Below are 19,401 nucleotides of genomic sequence, written 5' to 3'. Positions count from 1 at the left end.
TATTCTTCACCACTTCTGCAAAGACGCTAATTAGAAGCTATTGAGAGCATTTAAGTACCCCAAATACCATCAGCAGGCCTATTCGGGGGTATCTATAGAGATCCCCAATGTCAGTGCATCTTTTGGGGGGTGTCAGGCTTAAATCCCCAAATATGACAGCAATTTTCGCATCGTCTGAATTCGCCGATTTGTGTTTGAATACGGGGATAAGCGGGGACGAGCGCAATACTTTTTCGCATGGAAAACCAGCGATGCCGGCAAAAAGTCCAGCATGCGAAAAGTATGGGACTTTTTGCACCTAATTGAGTATGCCCCATAGTCTACAATTTAAGTTTAACAGATTTTGCTCAGTCTTCCACCTCTTCACTACACATAGAAGTTGATGCCATTTCATTTTGTGACTACTGTGGATAATAAATAGCAGTAATTTAGTATAGCCCTTTACTAATATGGCCGCGTCTGACTTCACAACAGTCTTCTGGTCTGGACTTGACAGCGATGATTTACCAATCACATACTAAGTTACTCCTCCAATCACAGAGCATGTTTCATAGCAACTGAGTCCCGGCCGTAATTGCATGGCAACATGACAGAAGCAGCAAGAGGGGGCTGTGTCTGTGACTGTGATTGTTGAGCTGCAGCTGGAGGACCAAAGAGGATGAAGCAGGTATATCTCATTGTCCCTCTTTCCCTGCCAGCACCCGGCACAGGCTCCATCTGCATGAGGGTGTGCTTTGAGGAAGGCTGGGTATATAGTAGATGGCATTATCTTATACACAGCACTGAGATGCAATCACCTGTATTTATTACTATATACATTCCCCTAAGTCTATAGCCTTTATTCCTATATGCCTATCACTGAGCCTGTAGCATTTATTCCTATATGCCTCTCAGTGAGCCTATAGCATTTATTCCTATATGCCTATCACTGAGCCTATAGCATTTATTCCTATATGCCTTTCACTGTGCCTATAGCATTTATTCCTATATGCCTTTCACTGTGCCTATAGCATTTATTCCTATATGCTTATCGCTGAGCCTATAGCATTTATTCCTATATGCTTATCGTTGAGCCTATAGCATTTATTCCTATATGCTTATCACTGAGCCTGTAGCATTTATTCCTATATGCCTTTCACTGTGCCTATAGCATTTATCCCTATATGCCTTTCACTGTGCCTATAGCATTTATCCCTATATGCCTTTCACTGAGCCTATAGCATTTATTCCTATATGCCTTTCACTGAGCCTGTAGCATTTATCCCTATATGCCTATCACTGAGCCTATAGCATTTATCCCTATATGCCTATCACTGAGCCTGTAGCATTTATCCCTATATGCCTATCACTGAGCCTGTAGCATTTATCCCTATATGCCTTTCACTGAGCCTATAGGATTTATTCCTATATGCCTATCACTGAGCCTGTATTCCTGTATGCCTATCACTGAACCTATAGCATTTATTCCTGTATGCCTATCACTGAGCCTGTAGCATTTATCCCTGTATGCCTATCACTGAGCCTGTAGCATTTATTCCTATATGCCTATCACTGAGCCTGTAGCATTTATTCCTATATGCCTTTCACTGAGCCTGTAGCATTTATTCCTATATGACTTTCACTGAGCCTGTAGCATTTATTCCTATATGCCTATCACTGAGCCTGTAGCATTTATTCCTATATGCCTATCACTGAGCCTGTAGCATTTATTCCTATATGCCTATCACTGAGCCTGTAGCATTTATTCCTATATGCCTTTCACTGAGCCTGTAGCATTTATTCCTATATGCCTTTCACTGAGCCTGTAGCATTTATTCCTATATGCCTTTCACTGAGCCTGTAGCATTTATTCCTATATGCCTATCACTGAGCCTGTAGCATTTATTCCTATATGCCTATCACTGAGCCTGTAGCATTTATTCCTATATGCCTTTCACTGAGCCTGTAGCATTTATTCCTATATGCCTTTCACTGAGCCTGTAGCATTTATTCCTATATGCCTTTCACTGAGCCTGTAGCATTTATTCCTATATGCCTTTCACTGAGCCTGTAGCATTTATTCCTATATGCCTTTCACTGAGCCTGTAGCATTTATTCCTATATGCCTATCACTGAGCCTGTAGCATTTATTCCTATATGCCTTTCACTGAGCCTGTAGCATTTATTCCTATATGCCTTTCACTGAGCCTGTAGCATTTATTCCTATATGCCTATCACTGAGCCTGTAGCATTTATTCCTATATGCCTTTCACTGAGCCTGTAGCATTTATTCCTATATGCCTTTCACTGAGCCTGTAGCATTTATTCCTATATGCCTTTCACTGAGCCTGTAGCATTTATTCCTATATGCCTATCACTGAGCCTGTAGCATTTATTCCTATATGCCTATCACTGAGCCTGTAGCATTTATTCCTATATGCCTTTCACTGAGCCTGTAGCATTTATTCCTATATGCCTTTCACTGAGCCTGTAGCATTTATTCCTATATGCCTTTCACTGAGCCTGTAGCATTTATTCCTATATGCCTATCACTGAGCCTGTAGCATTTATTCCTATATGCCTATCACTGAGCCTGTAGCATTTATTCCTATATGCCTATCACTGAGCCTGTAGCATTTATTCCTATATGCCTATCACTGAGCCTGTAGCATTTATTCCTATGTCTTTCACTGAGCCTATAGCATTTATTCCTATATGCCTATCACTGAGCCTGTAGCATTTATTCCTATATGCCTATCACTGAGCCTATAGCATTTATTCCTATATGCCTTTCACTGAGCCTGTAGCATTTATTCCTATATGCCTTTCACTGAGCCTGTAGCATTTATTCCTATGTCTTTCACTGAGCCTGTAGCATTTATTCCTATATGCCTATCACTGAGCCTGTAGCATTGATTCCTATATGCCTTTCACTGAGCCTGTAGCATTGATTCCTATATGACTTTCACTGAGCCTATAGCATTTATTCCTATATGCCTTTCACTGAGCCTATAGCATTTATTCCTATGTCTTTCACTGAGCCTGTAGCATTTAATCACTGAGCCTGTAGCATTGATTCCTATATGCCTTTCACTGAGCCTGTAGCATTTATTCCTATATGACTTTTACTGAGCCTATAGCATTTATTCCTATATGCCTTTCACTGAGCCTATAGCATTTATTCCTATGTCTTTCACTGAGCCTGTAGCATTTATTCCTATATGCCTATCACTGAGCCTGTAGCATTTATTCCTATATGCCTTTCACTGAGCCTGTAGCATTTATTCCTGTATGCCTATAGCGCGTATGGTATGCAGTCGGGATTTCGACGGTCTAAACGCCGACCGTCGACATCCCGACTGTCTAATGACAGACGTCGAAATCCCGACACCTGTCATTTTACCTACGCCGGGAGCCCCACGCCCGGCATCCCAATTGAAGGTAAGCCGTGCGCGGACAGGAGGGGAAGGGTTAGGTTAGGGGCTCTCGGGGGGGATTTAGGGTTAGGCCCCCCCCCCCCGGGAGGGTTAGACTAGGGGAAAGGGGTTTAGGGTTAGGCACTTACAGGGGGGATTAGGCACCACTAAGGGAGGGTTAGGTTAGTGAATAGGAAAATACTTACCTGTCGGGATTAGAACCGCTGGTCTTCCAGCGTCGGCATTAGAACCACCGGGCATGCGTCCGGCGGTAAATCATACCAATCCCGCGCGTATTCCTATAACTGAGCCCATAGCATTTATTCCTATATGCCTATCACTGAGCCTGTAGCATTTATCCCTATATGCCTATCACTGAGCCTGTAGCATTTATCCCTATATGCCTATCACTGAGCCTGTAGCATTTATCCCTACATGCCTATCACTGAGCCTGTAGCATTTATCCCTATATGCCTATCATTGAGCCTGTAGCATTTATCCCTATATGCCTATCACTGAGCCTGTAGCATTTATCCCTATATGCCTATCACTGAGCCTGTAGCATTTATCCCTATATGCCTATCACTGAGCCTGTAGCTTTAATCCCTATATGCCTATCACTGAGCCTGTAGCATTTATTCCTATATGCCTATCACTGAGCCTGTAGCATTTATTCCTATATGCCTATCACTGAGCCTGTAGCATTTATTGCTATATGCCTAACACTGAGCCTATAGCATTTATTCCTATACCTAACACTGAGCCTATAGCATTTATTCCTATACCTATCACGGAACTCCTAGAGGTGATGGTAGGATCTAGCTGCAGTACAGAAATTTGATGTGTATAGAGAAGATTCCTTAAACTCCAACCGGAGCAGCCAGGTAGCAGGAAAGTTGGAGTTGTTGCCTAAAGAAAATGTAATTATATCATCCATATCCATATAATAATCTAGGGCAGGGCTTGACAAATGTTTCTAAAATCTAGGAGACAGGATGAAATTGTAGGAGCCAGACCACCGTCTCCCCCCCAAAATTACATGAGTGAGTAAGGAGCACAGCTCTGTGTTATTATTTATTAACAGTTTCTTATATAGCACAGCATATTCCGTTGCGCTTTACAATTGGAACATTAATAGAACAAAACCGGGTAATAGACAGATATATAGGTAGGAAGGCCCTGCTCGCAAGCTTGCAACTGTTATACACACTATACTAGTCCACAAAATGGTCACAGTTGAATGGATACAGTAAAATGGAGGCTCCGCCACTGCCCTGCACAGCTCCCCTGCCCCACCCTCCAGTAATAATGGACCACATTTCACATAAAACAATGGTGCCAGAAAGCACAACAAAACCCCCCTCCCCTAATGGTCACACCACTATTCCTCTGAAGCCGCTCCGCAAACCCTGGCCACGCATACACCCTACTACCGGAGAGCTCTATGCAGCCGGAGATAGGAGACAGTAGACAGCCGGGGACGTACAGGAGGATCAGCGTAGACTGGGACAGACAACAGGGATCAGAGCAGGCCAGGTTGGAGAGGAGTGGTCAGTGCAGGCCGGGACGGACAGGCACAGCAGTCACTCCTGTGCATGATATGAACACCGCAATACTATAGACACAAATCTCCGCCGGAGCTGTTGAGGATTGCTTCCTCCCTCACTGCAAAATCTAGTAGCCAGACAGCAAAATCTAGTAGCCATGGCGACCTTGCCTCCGGGATTTGTCAAGCCCTGATCTAGGGGGTATATTTACTAAAGGTCGATTTTAATCGATTAACATCGATGTTGTGTTACTGGGGCTAAATCACAGAGGGCACAGTACCTTATGAGAGGGAGCGGTTGAACAGATGGGCAAGATGGGAACAGGCAACAGAAGAGAGGGTGACGGGAGGGCAGATAGGGTCAAGGGAGGAAGTGGAAGGGGGGGAAGAGGACCGGATGAGGGCCATGACTACTTCTCCACATACTCGGGAGAAAGAAAAAACTATTGACAGGCAGAGGCATTTAAGGGGCGATGCAGGGACGGCCGGCGTTCCCGGAAACGGGGCCGTGTCCGACTTGTTTTCCAGGAGTGGCAATGCCAGGGGCAGTGTTGACAGACACAGTTTTGTGGCCTCGCAAGCCGGCCAGCCTAAGTAAGCTGAGGCTTACTCAGCTGGCTGGCCGGCTGCCCAGCGCCGTACACCATTGCGACCAATGTTCGTGATTGTTTCCCAGCCTGTAAAGCATTCTGAAAATATTCATGTGTGGGGTTGCTTCTCAGCCAAGGGAGTGGCTCACTCACAATTTTGCCTAAGAACACAGCCATGAATAAAGAATGGTACCAAAACATCCTCCAAGAGCAACTCCTCCCAACCATCCAAGAACAGTTTGGTGACGAGCAATGCCTTTTCCAGCATGATGGAGCGCCTTGCCATAAGGCAAAAGTGATAACTAAGTGGCTCGGGGAACAAAGCATCGAAATTTTGGGTCCATGGCCAGGAAACTCCCCAGACCTTAATCCCATTGAGAACTTGTGGTCAATCCTTAAGAGGCGGGTGGACAAATAAAAACCCACAAATTCTGGCAAACTCCAAGCATTGATTAGGCAAGAATGGATCGCCATCAGTCAGTATGTGGCCCAGAAGTTGATTGACAGCATGCCATGGCAAATTGCAGAGGTCTTGAGAAGGGTCATCACTGCAAATGGGACACCTTGATAAAGGCTTATGAGCTGAAACGCGTTGGTTACCTGTGGGAGCCTACCATTACCTGATCATCCTGAGAGGGACCTGTCATTAAACAGGGAAAGGTGAATTGTTTTTGGGGAAGCAAAAAATAAACCCTATTGCTTTCATACTGTGCCTTTCAGGAAAAGGTTTTTTGTGGTACACTTCCATTTTACTCATTTTATTTACTTTGTTCTATATATGAAAATAAATTTACTGTACTTCACTATGGGAGTTCCCTTATTGTGATTTACTTGGAGGTGCGATTGACACTGAAGGGGTCATTTATACTGGTGTGTTGAAGATCTTTTACCGTCTTGATTATTTACATTGGAGGAAGTATACTAAGAAGAATATTCCATCTGAAGAATATATTAACTTTATTAACGAGACTTTTTTTAACTAACTTTAAGTTTCTGTGCACTATTTTCCCATTAGTGTGAGAATTGACCTCAGAGGAGGAGCGCTCGAGTTTACCTTTCTGTTTTTGACTGCAAATATTGACTCTCTGCATAAACTTAATGTAATTGTCAATAAAAGCCTTTGACACTTATGAAATGCTTGTAATTTTACTTCAGTATACCATAGTAACATCTGACAAGTAGGTCTAATAACACTGAAGCAGCAAACTTTGTGAAAACCAATACTTGTGTCATTCTCAAAACTTTTGGTCATGGCTGTAGTTCCCTTAAAAATCCCTGATTGTATGGCTTGCTTATGTGCCAATGTTTTTTTTTACAGGTTGCTGTAGATGATACGGAGGATGTGTCCCTGGATTTAGGGAATGAGGAAGATTTGGTGTTAAGGAAAGCACAAATCAGGTGTGACAAATGCTCCTGTATAATTCATGTCATGCATTTAGAGAGAACCTCCTATTCACAGGCTGTCGTTGCAGCAAATATTTTTAACAGTTTAACTGCATGACTAGAATGTCTAATTTGAAACCAATATGTATATTTATTTTGACTTTTGTGCATGTGTGAAATCTGCCATGTTGCATGCTGCCTAGGCCCATACCAAATTTACCCTTGTATATTTGTAAACAGAAAAAAATTAAGGCGGCACATAATAGTGACATCCAGTAACTATTTCCTTATGGAGAGGTACTGGAGCACCTATGGACTCTTAGGCGATTGATTTTAAAAATTGCCAGATTATTCAGAAAGATACAGCCCAACCTAACTGCACACCAGCCACAGACCCCTGTTATCTAGGCACATATTTCCGCTGAGTACCGTGATTGAGAATTATGTTATTCCTTGTCTCAGAGCAGACCGTGTACATGCCAAGTCACACTACTGCTGATGAGCTCTGTCTGACTATTTCTACTTCAGGGTCCATAGGGCATCCACAGGATACCTTGGGGTATAGGTGATGACGTCAAGCATCGGGCACCATAGAGTTAAAGCTTTCAGCCTCCCAGGATGCACTAGGGTCCCCCTCCTATACCAAGGCATCTCAGTTTAGTTTGGTGCCCGGCCGGAGTCGGATGCACCTGTTAGAGGGGAGCTTAGAAGAGCCCCTGAAGCTTTCTACAATGCAGCTGTGGCTGCACATCTGGAAGTACAGCATGGACAGTCATTGCTGAAGTCCATGCTGTCTTCCCTACACCCCCGCCGGTATTAGAACGCCGGTACCGATCCGGGGATGCTGGTAAGCATCTGGGGTCACAGCTAGCGGTGACCCCAGATGTTTTGGGACCATGGCCGGATCTAAGGGGGACAGCAAGGTAAGCAGCGGGGCCCCGCGGTGGGACCCTGCTGAACATGGTCCACAGTCCCCAGGCAGGGGGCTCCCTGGGGACTGGCTGCAGCGTGGAGCCAGGTACTAACCTGCGCTTCCACTACCCCCCCTGGGACAGCTGGACCGCGGCTGAGCGGTAGCGCTGCGGCGTCCCAGGGGTTAAATGCATGCCAGGGGAGCGCGCCTTCCCTGTCTCACAGCCGGCGCCTCCCCCGCTGCACACAGCCCTCTCTGCACACGCCGACTGGCCCTGTGGCAGTGCTCCTCCCCCAGGCCGGCCTCCTCTATGCTCCTCGGCGGCCATCTTCTCTGAACGCATGGTGAGCGCTGCTGGAAGCCTGGAAAGGTGGCATCGCGGTCTGGGTCCCCCGGCATACCTCTCCTCCGTTAAGGTTCAGGTCAGTGTATGCAGCGCTGTGTCCTACCAGGCTCCTTGTCTGCGTAGTTGAGTAACAGCGCTGATAGTGCAGGAATTCATTTTCTTTGCATTATATGTGACTTCTGCTAGCGCTGCTGCCTGTACTTTCATTTCTACTGTCAGCCTTTTCACTGTCCCTGATCTTTTTCTGCTAAAGCCCTTGCGGTGCGGTGATTGCAGGGTGCTCTCACGCTATACTAAAAGTATTAGTGTGAGGAGTCACATACTTACCATCATGTCTGAAAGTGACTTTCCTCTCCAGCTTCGGTGTACTACATGTAAGGTACCAATAGCGGAGGGGGAGGGTAGCGCGGAGGGGCTATGTCAGCAGTGTTATTTATTGGCGTGGCCAATTACTGTCATGGCCCCGGTACAGGAGCCGCCCTGAGCTTGTTTCGCCAAAGCACTTACAACCCTGGTGGGCCAGTTAGCTCCGCAGCCTGCGCTCTCACAGATGGGATTGTCACAGCAGTCAGTGGTGTCGTCACCCATGCAGGTTTTCCCGAGACAATTCATGGTACCCCACAGTCTCCCTAATACCCCTCCCCAAGTCTCTCAGGAGCCTGCGTGAGTTAATTCGCTGACAAGTTCTGTACAGCACTTGTCGGACGTGTTACAAGGGGAGTCTGTGTTGCGGCCGGTGGCGTCTCTGTCTGCTCCTTATGAGGATGACGACGTGACGTCTGATGATGGGGAGATTCTGGATCTTTCTGACCAGAAACCTCTCCATACTAAAGAGGTGGACGCTAGGTCCAAGGTATATATTCCTGGACTTATTCGGGCAGTCCGCACAGTTTTAGTGATTGAGGATGAATATCCTCCGGTGTCCAAGTCTAAATTATGCCTTTTTTAAGGATATTAAGGGTGACGCCACAGTGTTTCCTCTTTCGGGTCAGTTAGTGGACCATTTAGAGGAGGCGTGGAAACAGCCTGGCAAACGGTATCAGCCTCAGAGGCGCTTGGCGGTGACATATCCGTTTGCGAATAATTATTTTTCTAAGTGGGAGTCACCTCCACAGGTGGATTCTCATGTGACACGCCTGGTCCGTAGTGCTACGTTGCCCATGCCCTCCATGTCTTCCTTGAAGGATGCTACGGACCGTAAGGTAGAGATTTTCCTAAAGTCCGTTTATTCCCTTGCGGGGGGGGGGGGCAGCTAGGCCGGCTATGGCCATTTGTTGGGTAGCCTCTCTCGATTCAGACTGTTCGGCTGAACAGACTGAGTTGATAGGCAATATCCGGTATTCGGCCACTTATATCAATGAAGCGGCCTTGGATGTCAGTACCCTGGCGTCTCGGATTTCTTCGGCTGCGGTAGCTGCTCGACGCATTTTATGGTTGCGATCTTGGAAGGCGGACGCTGATTCCAAGAAGGGCTTAGAAGCTTTGCCGTTTAATGGAGAAGTCCTATTTGGTCCGGATCTGGACAAAATCGTAGCCACACTGGCGGCAGCCAAGTCGGCATGTCTTCCGTCTGCTGCCGTCCCTTCCAGTTCTGGTAGGTCATCCTTTCGGCCTTACAGGGCCCAGGGTAAGCCTAAGACTCAGTCCTTTCCCAGACAGGCTGGCCCCAAAAAATCGGCCAAGCCCCGGAAACAGGCCTGGAGTACCAGACGTCCGGCCCCTAAGCCGGATGACAAGCCTGCGGCCTGACGGTCCGGGCCTCCCTTTGGGGGATCCCAAAGTGGGAGGCCGCCTGCTGCAGTTCGCCCAGTGTTGGTCGGTTACCACGACAGACACTTGGGTTCACGAGGTGGTTTCTCACGGGTATGCCCTCTCCTTTCGGCACAGGCCCCCGTCCCGATTCTTCACCACGGGTCTTCCATCAGACCAGAACAAAGCAGTGGAACTGCAGAAAGTCTTGCACACTATGCTCCAGGCTGGAGTTATAGTGCCTGTTCCATTCTCCAAGAGGGGCCTGGGTTTCTATCCCAGTCTGTTTTTGGTGCAGAAACCCAATGGGTCGTATCGTCCGATCCTCAACCTCAAAGCACTCAAGTCTTTGCGGGTGCCGAGGTTTCGGATGGAGACCCTACGGTCCATCATTCTGGCGCTGGAACCTGGGTATTACATGGTGTTGTTGGACATACAGGACGCTTACCTGCATGTCCCTATTCTTTTACGCCATCAACAGTTTCTCAGGTCTGCAATCCGCAACGACCACTTTCAGTTCCGGGCGTTACCTTTTGGGCTGGTGACAGCACCATGTGTATTCACCAAGGTGATGGCGGTTATGGCGGCTTCTCTGCGGCTGCAGGGAGTCCGCATGTTACCGTACTTGGACAACCTTCTGTTGGTGGCAGGACCTCCAGAGCTCCTTCTACGTCATTTGGACCTGACGGCACGGCTGGTTGATAAACTGGCAGAAGTCCACCCTGATCCCATCCCAGAGGATTCTGCACCTCGGAGCCTTATTGGACTCCGGACAGCAAAGGATCTTTGTGACGGGGGAAAAGATCTTGGTCTTGCAGTCGAGGGTGCACAGTTGTCTGCAGAGTCGCCGTGTGTCTCTACACTCGGCGATGAGGTTACTGGGCTCCATGGTCTCAGTGTTCGACATGGTGGAATATGCCCAGTTTCACTCCAGACCTCTGCAGCAGTTGATCCTGTCCAAATGGAATGGACTGCCTCAGACTCTAAAATCACAGACAATGGTGCTCACTCCGGAGGTTCGCCTGTCTCTAACCTGGTGGTTGCAGACGACCCATCTCAACAAGGGTCATCCGTTCTGGGTGGCGAATTGGGTCCTGTTGACAACGGACGCCAGTCTTCTGGGCTGGGGAGCAGTCACGGGTCCACACTTGTTCCAGGGCAGGTGGACTCAGGCGGAAATAGAGCTTCCAATAAACATCTTGGAACTCCGAGCGGTTTTCAATGCTCTCCAGCAGGCACATCGGGTCCTCCAAGGTCACCCAGTGCAGGTCCAGTCGGACAACGCTACCACCGTGGCCTACATAAATCGGCAAGGAGGAACCCGAAGTCGGGTAGCTTTCGTGGAGGTGTCCCGGATCCTGGTTTGGGCGGAGCGCAATCTTCCGGCCATATCAGCTGTCTACATCCCGGGATTCATAAACTGGGAGGCGGACTTTCTCAGTCGCCAGGACGTTCATCCGGGGGAATGGTCTCTGCACCAGGATGTCTTTCAACTTCTGGTGGACAGGTGGGGTCTTCCAGAGATCGACCTCATGGCGTCACGGCACAACAACAAGTTGCCGGTGTACGGGTCTCGCACAAGAGATGAAAAGGCGTCTCTGGTGGATGCTCTGTCCGTCCAGTGGACGTTCCGGTTTGCTTATCTGTTTCCTCCGGTTTCCCTTCTTCCACGGGTGATCCGGAAATTCAAACAGGAAGGAGGGACGCTCCTGTTGATAGCTCCCGCATGGCCCCGGAGGCACTGGTTCTCAGACCTCCAGGGACTGTCCATGGACATTCCTCTGCGGTTGCCGTTACGACCGGACCTCCTGTCACAGGGTCCTTGTCTTCACCCGGACCTGACTCTGCTGTTTTTGACGGCGTGGCTGTTGAGACGGCCATGTTAAGGTCCAGGGGGGTTTTCAGCTCTGAAGTGCAAACAATGCTACGGGCTCGGAAACCATCCTCTGCAAGGATATACCATCGAGTGTGGCATACGTTCTTCCAGTGGTGTCGACCGAGAGGTTATGCCCCTCGGGAGTTCCGTCTGTCTAGAGTGTTAGCCTTCCTGCAGGCGGGACTGGACTATGGGCTTCGACTTGCGTCTCTGAAGGTGCAGGTGTCTGCCCTGTCTGTCTGGTTCCATCGTAGGATTGCTGCAATCCCTGATGTGCGCACCTTTATGCAAGGTGTTCTCAGAATTCAGCCACCTTTTGTTCCACCGGTGGCGCCTTGGGATTTAGCTGTGGTCCTGAGGGCTCTCCAGGGACCGCCGTTTGAACCACTGGGCTCAGTGGACCTCAAATGGCTGACAGCTAAAACAATTTTCCTTCTGGGCATTGCTTCGGCCAGACGTGTTTCTGACTTAAGGGCTCTCTCCTGTAGACCCCCTTTTCTGATTTTTCATAGGAACAGGGCGGTGCTGTGCACTCGTCCTGGTTTCCTTCCTAAAGTTGTCTCAAGTTTTCACATCAACGAGGAAATCGTTGTGCCGGCTTTTAACTCACCTGATCTTTCAGTGGGTGAGGCCACTTTGGACGTTGTGCGGACCTTGAGGATTTATGTTGACCGCACTTCTTCGTTTAGGAAGTCGGACGCCTTGTTTGTCCTCTCTGGCTTCCGTAAAAAGGGTTGGCCTGCTTCAAAGCAGACTTTGGCATGCTGGATTCGTATGGCCATTTCAGAAGCTTATCTTCGTGAAGGCCTTCCGGTTCCTTCCTCTGTGAGGGCTCATTCCACTAGGTCTGTGGGTCCTTCGTGGGCTGCTCGACGTGGTGCCTCTGCAGTCCAGATCTGCAAGGCTGCCACATGGTCCTCGGTCCATACCTTTGTGAGGTATTACACGTTTGACACCTTTGCCTCTCAGGATGCTTCCTTCGGGCGGCGGATTCTCCTTTCAGCACAGGAGCGTCCCCACCCTTAAAGAATACTGCTTTGGGACATCCCCAAGGTATCCTGTGGATACCCTATGGACCCTGAAGTAGAAAATATGAGATATGGTAAGACCTTACCTTTGTTATCTCTATTTCTACGAAGTCCATAGGGTTCCACAGGACTCCCGCCCTGTCGCACCTGTACTGCAGATGGGCTTTGCTCTGGTCACCGGTTTTTCCGTCTCCCTCTGGTGAGAATGTGATTCTTGTGTGTGTCCAGATCTTTTTTTCTCTCTCTTTCTTCTCCTCCTCCTGCCTATGGCTTGGTACGTAACTGAGATGCCTTGGCTCGGGGGCGGGGTATAGGAGGGGGACCCTAGTGCATCCTGGGAGGCTGAAAGCTTTAACTCTATGGTGCCCGATGCCTGACGTCATCACCTATACCCCAAGGTATCCTGTGGAACCCTATGGACTTCGTAGAAATAGAGATAACAAAGGTAAGGTCTTACCATATCTCATATTATTAATTGTTCTTCATTGCTGATTACTGTACTCTACAGGTGCTCAAACACTGTAGTGTGCTTAAGTATTTCATTTTCTGCTCAGAATTCCAGTGATAATGGATTGGGTTAGAAACACACAGGTATATAGAACACAGCTCCTGCATGTAACCAGCAGTGTGGGCTGCATTACTGGAGCATAGATCACAGCGTATGTGAGTTTAAAGAGCGCAGGTCTAAGATTATGGGGGGAGAGATGTATCAAGCCTTCTGAAGAGTGGAAAAGTTGCCCATATCAACCAATCAGCTTCTACTTATCATTTTATAGAATGTACTAGAGAAATGCTACCTCACAGCTGGTTGGTTGCTATGGGCAACTTCTCTGCTTCAAATTATTATATTCACATGCGGCGCTCATCCGGACTTCGTATGTTAATCTACAATCAATGATGGTTCTATGAGTATATAAATGAATGACCCAATATATACGAGTATATGAAGACATAAATAAATAAATAGGAATATACGTTATAAATAAATATATAAATATATTGAATTGATAGATGAATAGTCTTATAAAGTCCTGCAATGAAGATCAGTCCCGTACAACAATTGAATCCAATGACTCTGTTTCTATTTATAGTCCAGCACATCAAAAGTCTCGTACAATGAAAATTCCGGAAGTCACTGTAGCTAATCCAGTGTCCTTAATTAAATCCCAAGAATGTGATTCTTATGCCACACTGTTCTTTCAAAACATTGCTCCCAGGGTCCACCTTAATAAATCCTCCAAAGATCCACTCCAACATTCAGCTCCTTCAGTAACAAGGATAGGAACAGTATTACTTTGTTTTAGACACTATGAGTGCAGAGAGGTGATAAGAGTAAACTTACCCAGTAACTCCTTCTCTGCTGGTCTCCTCTGTCCGAGTGAATGGGGGTATGTGGACCTCTGTGTATGCATGCGTTTGGTTAGGTGAGCCAAATGATGTAATACTGGCTAGGTAAAATCAATTTAATTGGTAAAGAAATAAATAAAAGAACATCAATTCAAAACCAAAATACACTGTGTATAAATGTCCAATGTGTCCAACGCATTTCATCCCGTTTACGGGACTTTTTCAACACCCCCATTCACTCGACAGCTGAATCGGACAGAGGAGACCAGCAGAGAAGGAGTTAATGGGTAAGTTTACTCTTATCACCTCTCTGCACTCATATAGGGGTATTCAATATGGGAGCGATAACATCGTTTTTGCGTTAATATCGCACTTATGACGTCATTATCGCAGGTTTTAGTTTTACACCGTATTCAATTTCAAAGACTTACCGCAGTTTTCAGAAGTCTTTGATAAAAAACGGTGATAACTTTTCACCATTGAATAGGTGTCGAAAAAAAGTGCAGAATTGGGGTTTAGGGGTGCAGGCTTAAAAAAAAATAGCCTGCACCCCTGGAAATGACATTTAAAGAAGGACTGTGTCAAAAAAAGTTTAAAAAAAAAATAGGGACACCCCAAAAAATTAAATTAAAAATTGGGGTGAAAAAAATAAAATGGGAAAAAAATGATCAACAATGGGCAAATAGGTTCAGGGCTATTCTGCATGTATGCGGCAGATGTTTTCTAGAATAGATTTATAGCGGCAGGTGCACAAATGCAGAATTTGTAAAAACTTACTTTAGGGACATCAAAATATGCTAGTACCCATTTTCATGTACCCCAAATTTGATGGGACCACTTAAAAAACCAAAAAAAAAAAAAGTGCTCTTCTGCATCACTTCTTCAATGTCGTGAAAAAACACCTGCTGCGGCTATTTAAATCCCCGACTTTCATTTAAAGGCTAAAACGGGGGTACCCATAGTGATCCCCCATGTTTTTACAACTTTAGGGGGGTCCTACAATTTTTTTAAGGAAAAGTTCGTAACTTTACGCAAATCCAACTTCGGAGGCTCCCGTTTTCGTTAATGTTATATTGAATACGGGGATAAGCGGGCACGCGCCCGATACTTTAACGCAGGTAAAAACTCCGATATGAAATGTTAACTTCGACAGTGAAGTTAACTTTTCATATTGAATACCCCTCTTAGTGTCTAAAAGAAAGTGATACTATTCCTATCCTTGTTACTGAAGGAGCTGAATTTTGGAGTGGATCTTTGGAGGATTTATTAAGGTGGACCCTGTGAGCAATGTTTTGAAAGAACAGTGTGGCATAAGAATCACATTCTTGGGATTTAATTAAGGACATTGGATTAGCTACAGTGACTTACGGATTTTTCATTGTACGATACTTTTGATATTTGATTTGTGCGGGACTATAAATAGAAACAGAGTCATTGGATTCAATTGTTGTTGTACGGGACTGATCTTCATTGCAGGACTTTATAAGACTATTCATCTATCAATTCAATATATTTATTTATAACATATCTTCATATACTCGTATATATTGGGTCATTTATTTATATATTCATATAACCATCATTGATTGTAGATTAACAAACGAAGTCCGGATGAGCGCCGCACGTGTATATAATAATTGGAATCAATCATAAGGTTTTGGGATACCTTTTATCCATGCAGGCAGCTGTCTGTTGACTTAAATCATGTGCATTTGAGAGTACTGAGCGCTGGTATTGCGCTGGTATTGCAACTTTCTCAACTTCTCCGCTTGCCCACTCTTTAGAAGGTTTGATAAATTTACCCCTATTGTGGGGTATCCACTTAGCGATTTAAACAAGCGATTGCATGATAACGATGTCATTATCGTGCAGTTGCTTGCAAATCGTGCATGCATCTGGGATGTTTTGGACGGAAGCGATCCGCGCGCCCGCGGGTCGCTTCAGACATCCGACATCGCCCGTACATGCAGGATGAGGGATGTGCCGGGACTGAACGAGTGAACGTTCAGTCTAGGCACATCACTAGCTATACAAACGACAGCACGATTCCAATGTTGCAATCATGCTGTCGTTTGTATATCGCTAAGTGGATACCCCCCATAAGTTTGATTAAGTTAAGACCATTCTAAAACTATAGTTTATGTGGTATCTGTTAATCTTGTAGCATCAGCAAATGTACTGTAATGTCTGTGCCTGCCTCTAAGAGTTCTGGTTGTTTCCATAGGCATCCCCTGGCTACATTTTTTCACCTATTTTTTCGAATTGGTGCTATTGTTGCTTATTTGTTCTGTGACTGGTTCAGCAAAAGCTTTGTCACGTGTTTTGTCACTATCCTGCTCCTTCTGTCCTGTGACTTTTGGTCTGTCAAGGTAAGGTCCTGTCATCTTTACACCAACTACATTTATTTCATTAACATTTTCTGACCCTTACCTGCATTTAGGAACTAATTGGGATTCTCTCTTAACCACACTGTCTGTTAATTGGTGTCATATTTGTTCTGTAACTAAAAAAAACGCATATATTAAAATATTTATTTCTAACTAAAATTAAGAACTAAATTCGCACTTGGTAACATAAAATAAAAGTATACATGCAACAAACATATAAGGTTGGCAGCCTCCTCGTAGTATATACCTGTTCAAGTGCAAAGTTGTTTTTCCAGACAACTAAGAAGACGACAAGGGGTGCCACAAATAGTTACTTCCTAAGTGTTACACTATGGTCACATGTGTTCCCAAACAAGAGTATGTGTACACAAATAATAAGAGCCAAACCCAAGATATGATGATATTTTTCATGAATAAAAATGTTTGATGGATGTGGTATGATCCCAATTGTATTTATGGAACACCCAAGGACAACTCTAGATCCTTTTATTACACTGCCGCAAATTTGCTTTAAGATGCACTGATCTATTTATTGCCATTTATTTAATGCAATTATTCTTTATCACTGTTTTTCTTGTTTGCTCGAGATACATAAGAAGAAATCATTAAGAGGAAAAGGCTCTATATCACGGGTTTTCAACATGTGGCTCTACAGCTGCTGAGGTAATACATATCCCAGCATACAGTGCAACGGTTTTAGCATGCCCTAATAGCAAAACTGTGGCAGGACGTGCTGGGAAGTGTAGTTCTACAGTAGCTGAAGGGCTGCATGTTGAAAGTGAAAAATACTATACCATTTGGTACAAATTATCCTCTCTTGGGATTGGCTCTCATATTTATGTTTTCATGCACTACACCATTTGTGTTTTCTCTCATCTGTTTGGAGGTACTAACATTCACACAGGCTCAAACTCTTTTAAGAGTGCACTATTTGTGGTACACCTTGTCTTCTTGTTGTGTTTCCATATATTAAAATATGTTTAGAAACCTCCTTAGGTGGTAATTGCTGTGGATCGCTGCGTGGACTCATTTCGCTGTGGAAGATCTCCAGAGCATACTTGCCTACTTTGTTTAACTACTCTCCAGGAGAAGCCTAGCTAGGATTTGCAGCTGGAGACTGAGGGGGCGGCCCTGCCCCCATTGCGACATAACCCTGCAAATCACGGGTCTAAGAAGAGAAGGGGGAGCCAAAATTACGCAAATCACGTTATATTGGCCCCGCCCCCTCCATATAGAGCCGCAAATTTTTGCGTTTTACTCTCCCCATCCTGCCCACTTCACTGGGAAATCCATCCACTCTTCTGGGGTTCCAGGGGACTACCCGAAAAATTTGGAGTCTCTCTGACCTTTTGAGAGAGTAGGTATGTATGCATGCTCCATAGTGGTGTGATTTGAGGCTTTGGTGCAGATGGTGCTGGATGAGTGTGGAAGCAAGATGGTAACGCTTATCTATTCTAGTTCTAAAGTAAGAAGAGCACATGTGCATCTCCAGTGTTTACCATAAGCAGCGTATCTGTTATGCACATGTTTGGTAAGCTTGAATGGATTTATTGTTGGGTGTATTAAATTATTAATATCATCCTTCAAGGCTCCTACCAAAATTCGCACTAAACTGAATATCCCCCTGTAATCTTTCACCACTTTGATTAGCAAATGTCTGTCAAATATTTCTATGTTAGTCAGTAATTATACTTCGTAGACTTCGTATTACATAAAGATATACAAAATATAGTTTATTGGTGCATTTAAGTGATGTTCACAAAAACAGCTTACAATTCAAAAGAATAATACTGAAATACTCAGCTTGTAGGTGTGAAAGTTCATATCTATGGTTTTTCATATCTTCAATTGGGTTGGGTACAGGATGTCAGCGCTCGTGTTTCCAGCGGTCAGAATTCCAACGCTAGCATCCCGACAGTGTTAAGATACCGATACTTGTCGGTACGTCTCCTACCCCTATCCCTAAATCTAACCCTTTTATGAACATACTTATGGAAAGTTGGGTGTGTTGTCTTACTAGCAACTATACTTTAGGATCCCACTGCTCCGCTAATCCCAGTGCTAGACACAAGCAGACACTGGAATGTAGTCCTCTTAATTAATGTCCTGTTTGACCTAAGAGGTTACAGTTGGCCATTCCCGGAAACTGTAATTAAGAAGTGTATGTACATATAGAAGTACTTCTTCTCAGTATCCCTATAGGACATTCACTATACTTTTAATATTATTACTTTTTCATATTTTCTTGTTTAATTCACACTTCCCTCTTGCTGGATTATCCAGCCTTAGCATCCTATTTTCTACTGCCTATCCCTTACTCATCCCAGTTGCTCACTCTTTTTTACTTCCTGTGCCTTTATTTTCCCACTTGCCCTTTTCACATAAGGGTCATTGTGTGTCAAATCAACACACTGATTTTACATCACCAGCTCAGATTTTGTTCAAATTTGGTATATGGAGAGTATATATGTAGTCTAAGAAAAATACAAAATATTATTATGTAAAGTTTTTAACAAAATCTGTCAAAAACACACAACCAGCATATTTTCAAATCGACATAGCAGATCTCCTAATTAAGATAGAGAGGTGAGTGTGGTGTCATTTTACTGTGTTTATAATGCCCTTTCCCGTGATCTACAACACAATAGGCTTTTTGTGAGGAAAAACTTTTTTTCAAATTGAAACTGAAATTTTTGATCATGATGGTCTCAAAAAGTGCATCGACAAAAAAAGTTCAAACAATTTCTGGAAATAGTCTATACTAATGTTAAATGTTTGTCACAATTTAAAAGTGGGAGGATAATGAGTTCATAGTTAAAAATAATTTTAAAGCAAGGTAGT

The 19,401-nt window shown here is 45.1% G+C and overlaps 1 protein-coding gene across 4 annotated transcripts in view; it reads left to right on the top strand.

The window, feature by feature from the left end:
* Nucleotides 1-19,401, top strand: part of TVP23A (trans-golgi network vesicle protein 23 homolog A) — a 51,860-nt gene that overhangs the window by 7,182 nt on the left and 25,277 nt on the right. For 2 of the 4 annotated variants that reach the window (XM_088466771.1, XM_088466768.1), the window contains exons 1-3: nt 700-748; nt 6,850-6,929; nt 16,398-16,542. In XM_088466771.1, the coding sequence (XP_088322897.1) occupies nt 722-748; nt 6,850-6,929; nt 16,398-16,542 (252 nt within the window). In that variant the 5' untranslated portion in view covers nt 700-721. Of the gene's footprint in view, nt 1-548; nt 668-699; nt 749-6,849; nt 6,930-16,397; nt 16,543-19,401 lie in introns of those variants that run through there. The other 2 variants (XM_088466770.1, XM_088466769.1) reach the window with 2 other exon arrangements.

Source organism: Taudactylus pleione, unplaced genomic scaffold (genome assembly GCF_031769625.1).
Source record: "Taudactylus pleione unplaced genomic scaffold, aTauple2 ptg000066l, whole genome shotgun sequence".
NCBI lineage: Eukaryota > Metazoa > Chordata > Amphibia > Anura > Myobatrachidae > Taudactylus > Taudactylus pleione.
This window is presented reverse-complemented; position numbering and strand designations above follow the sequence as displayed.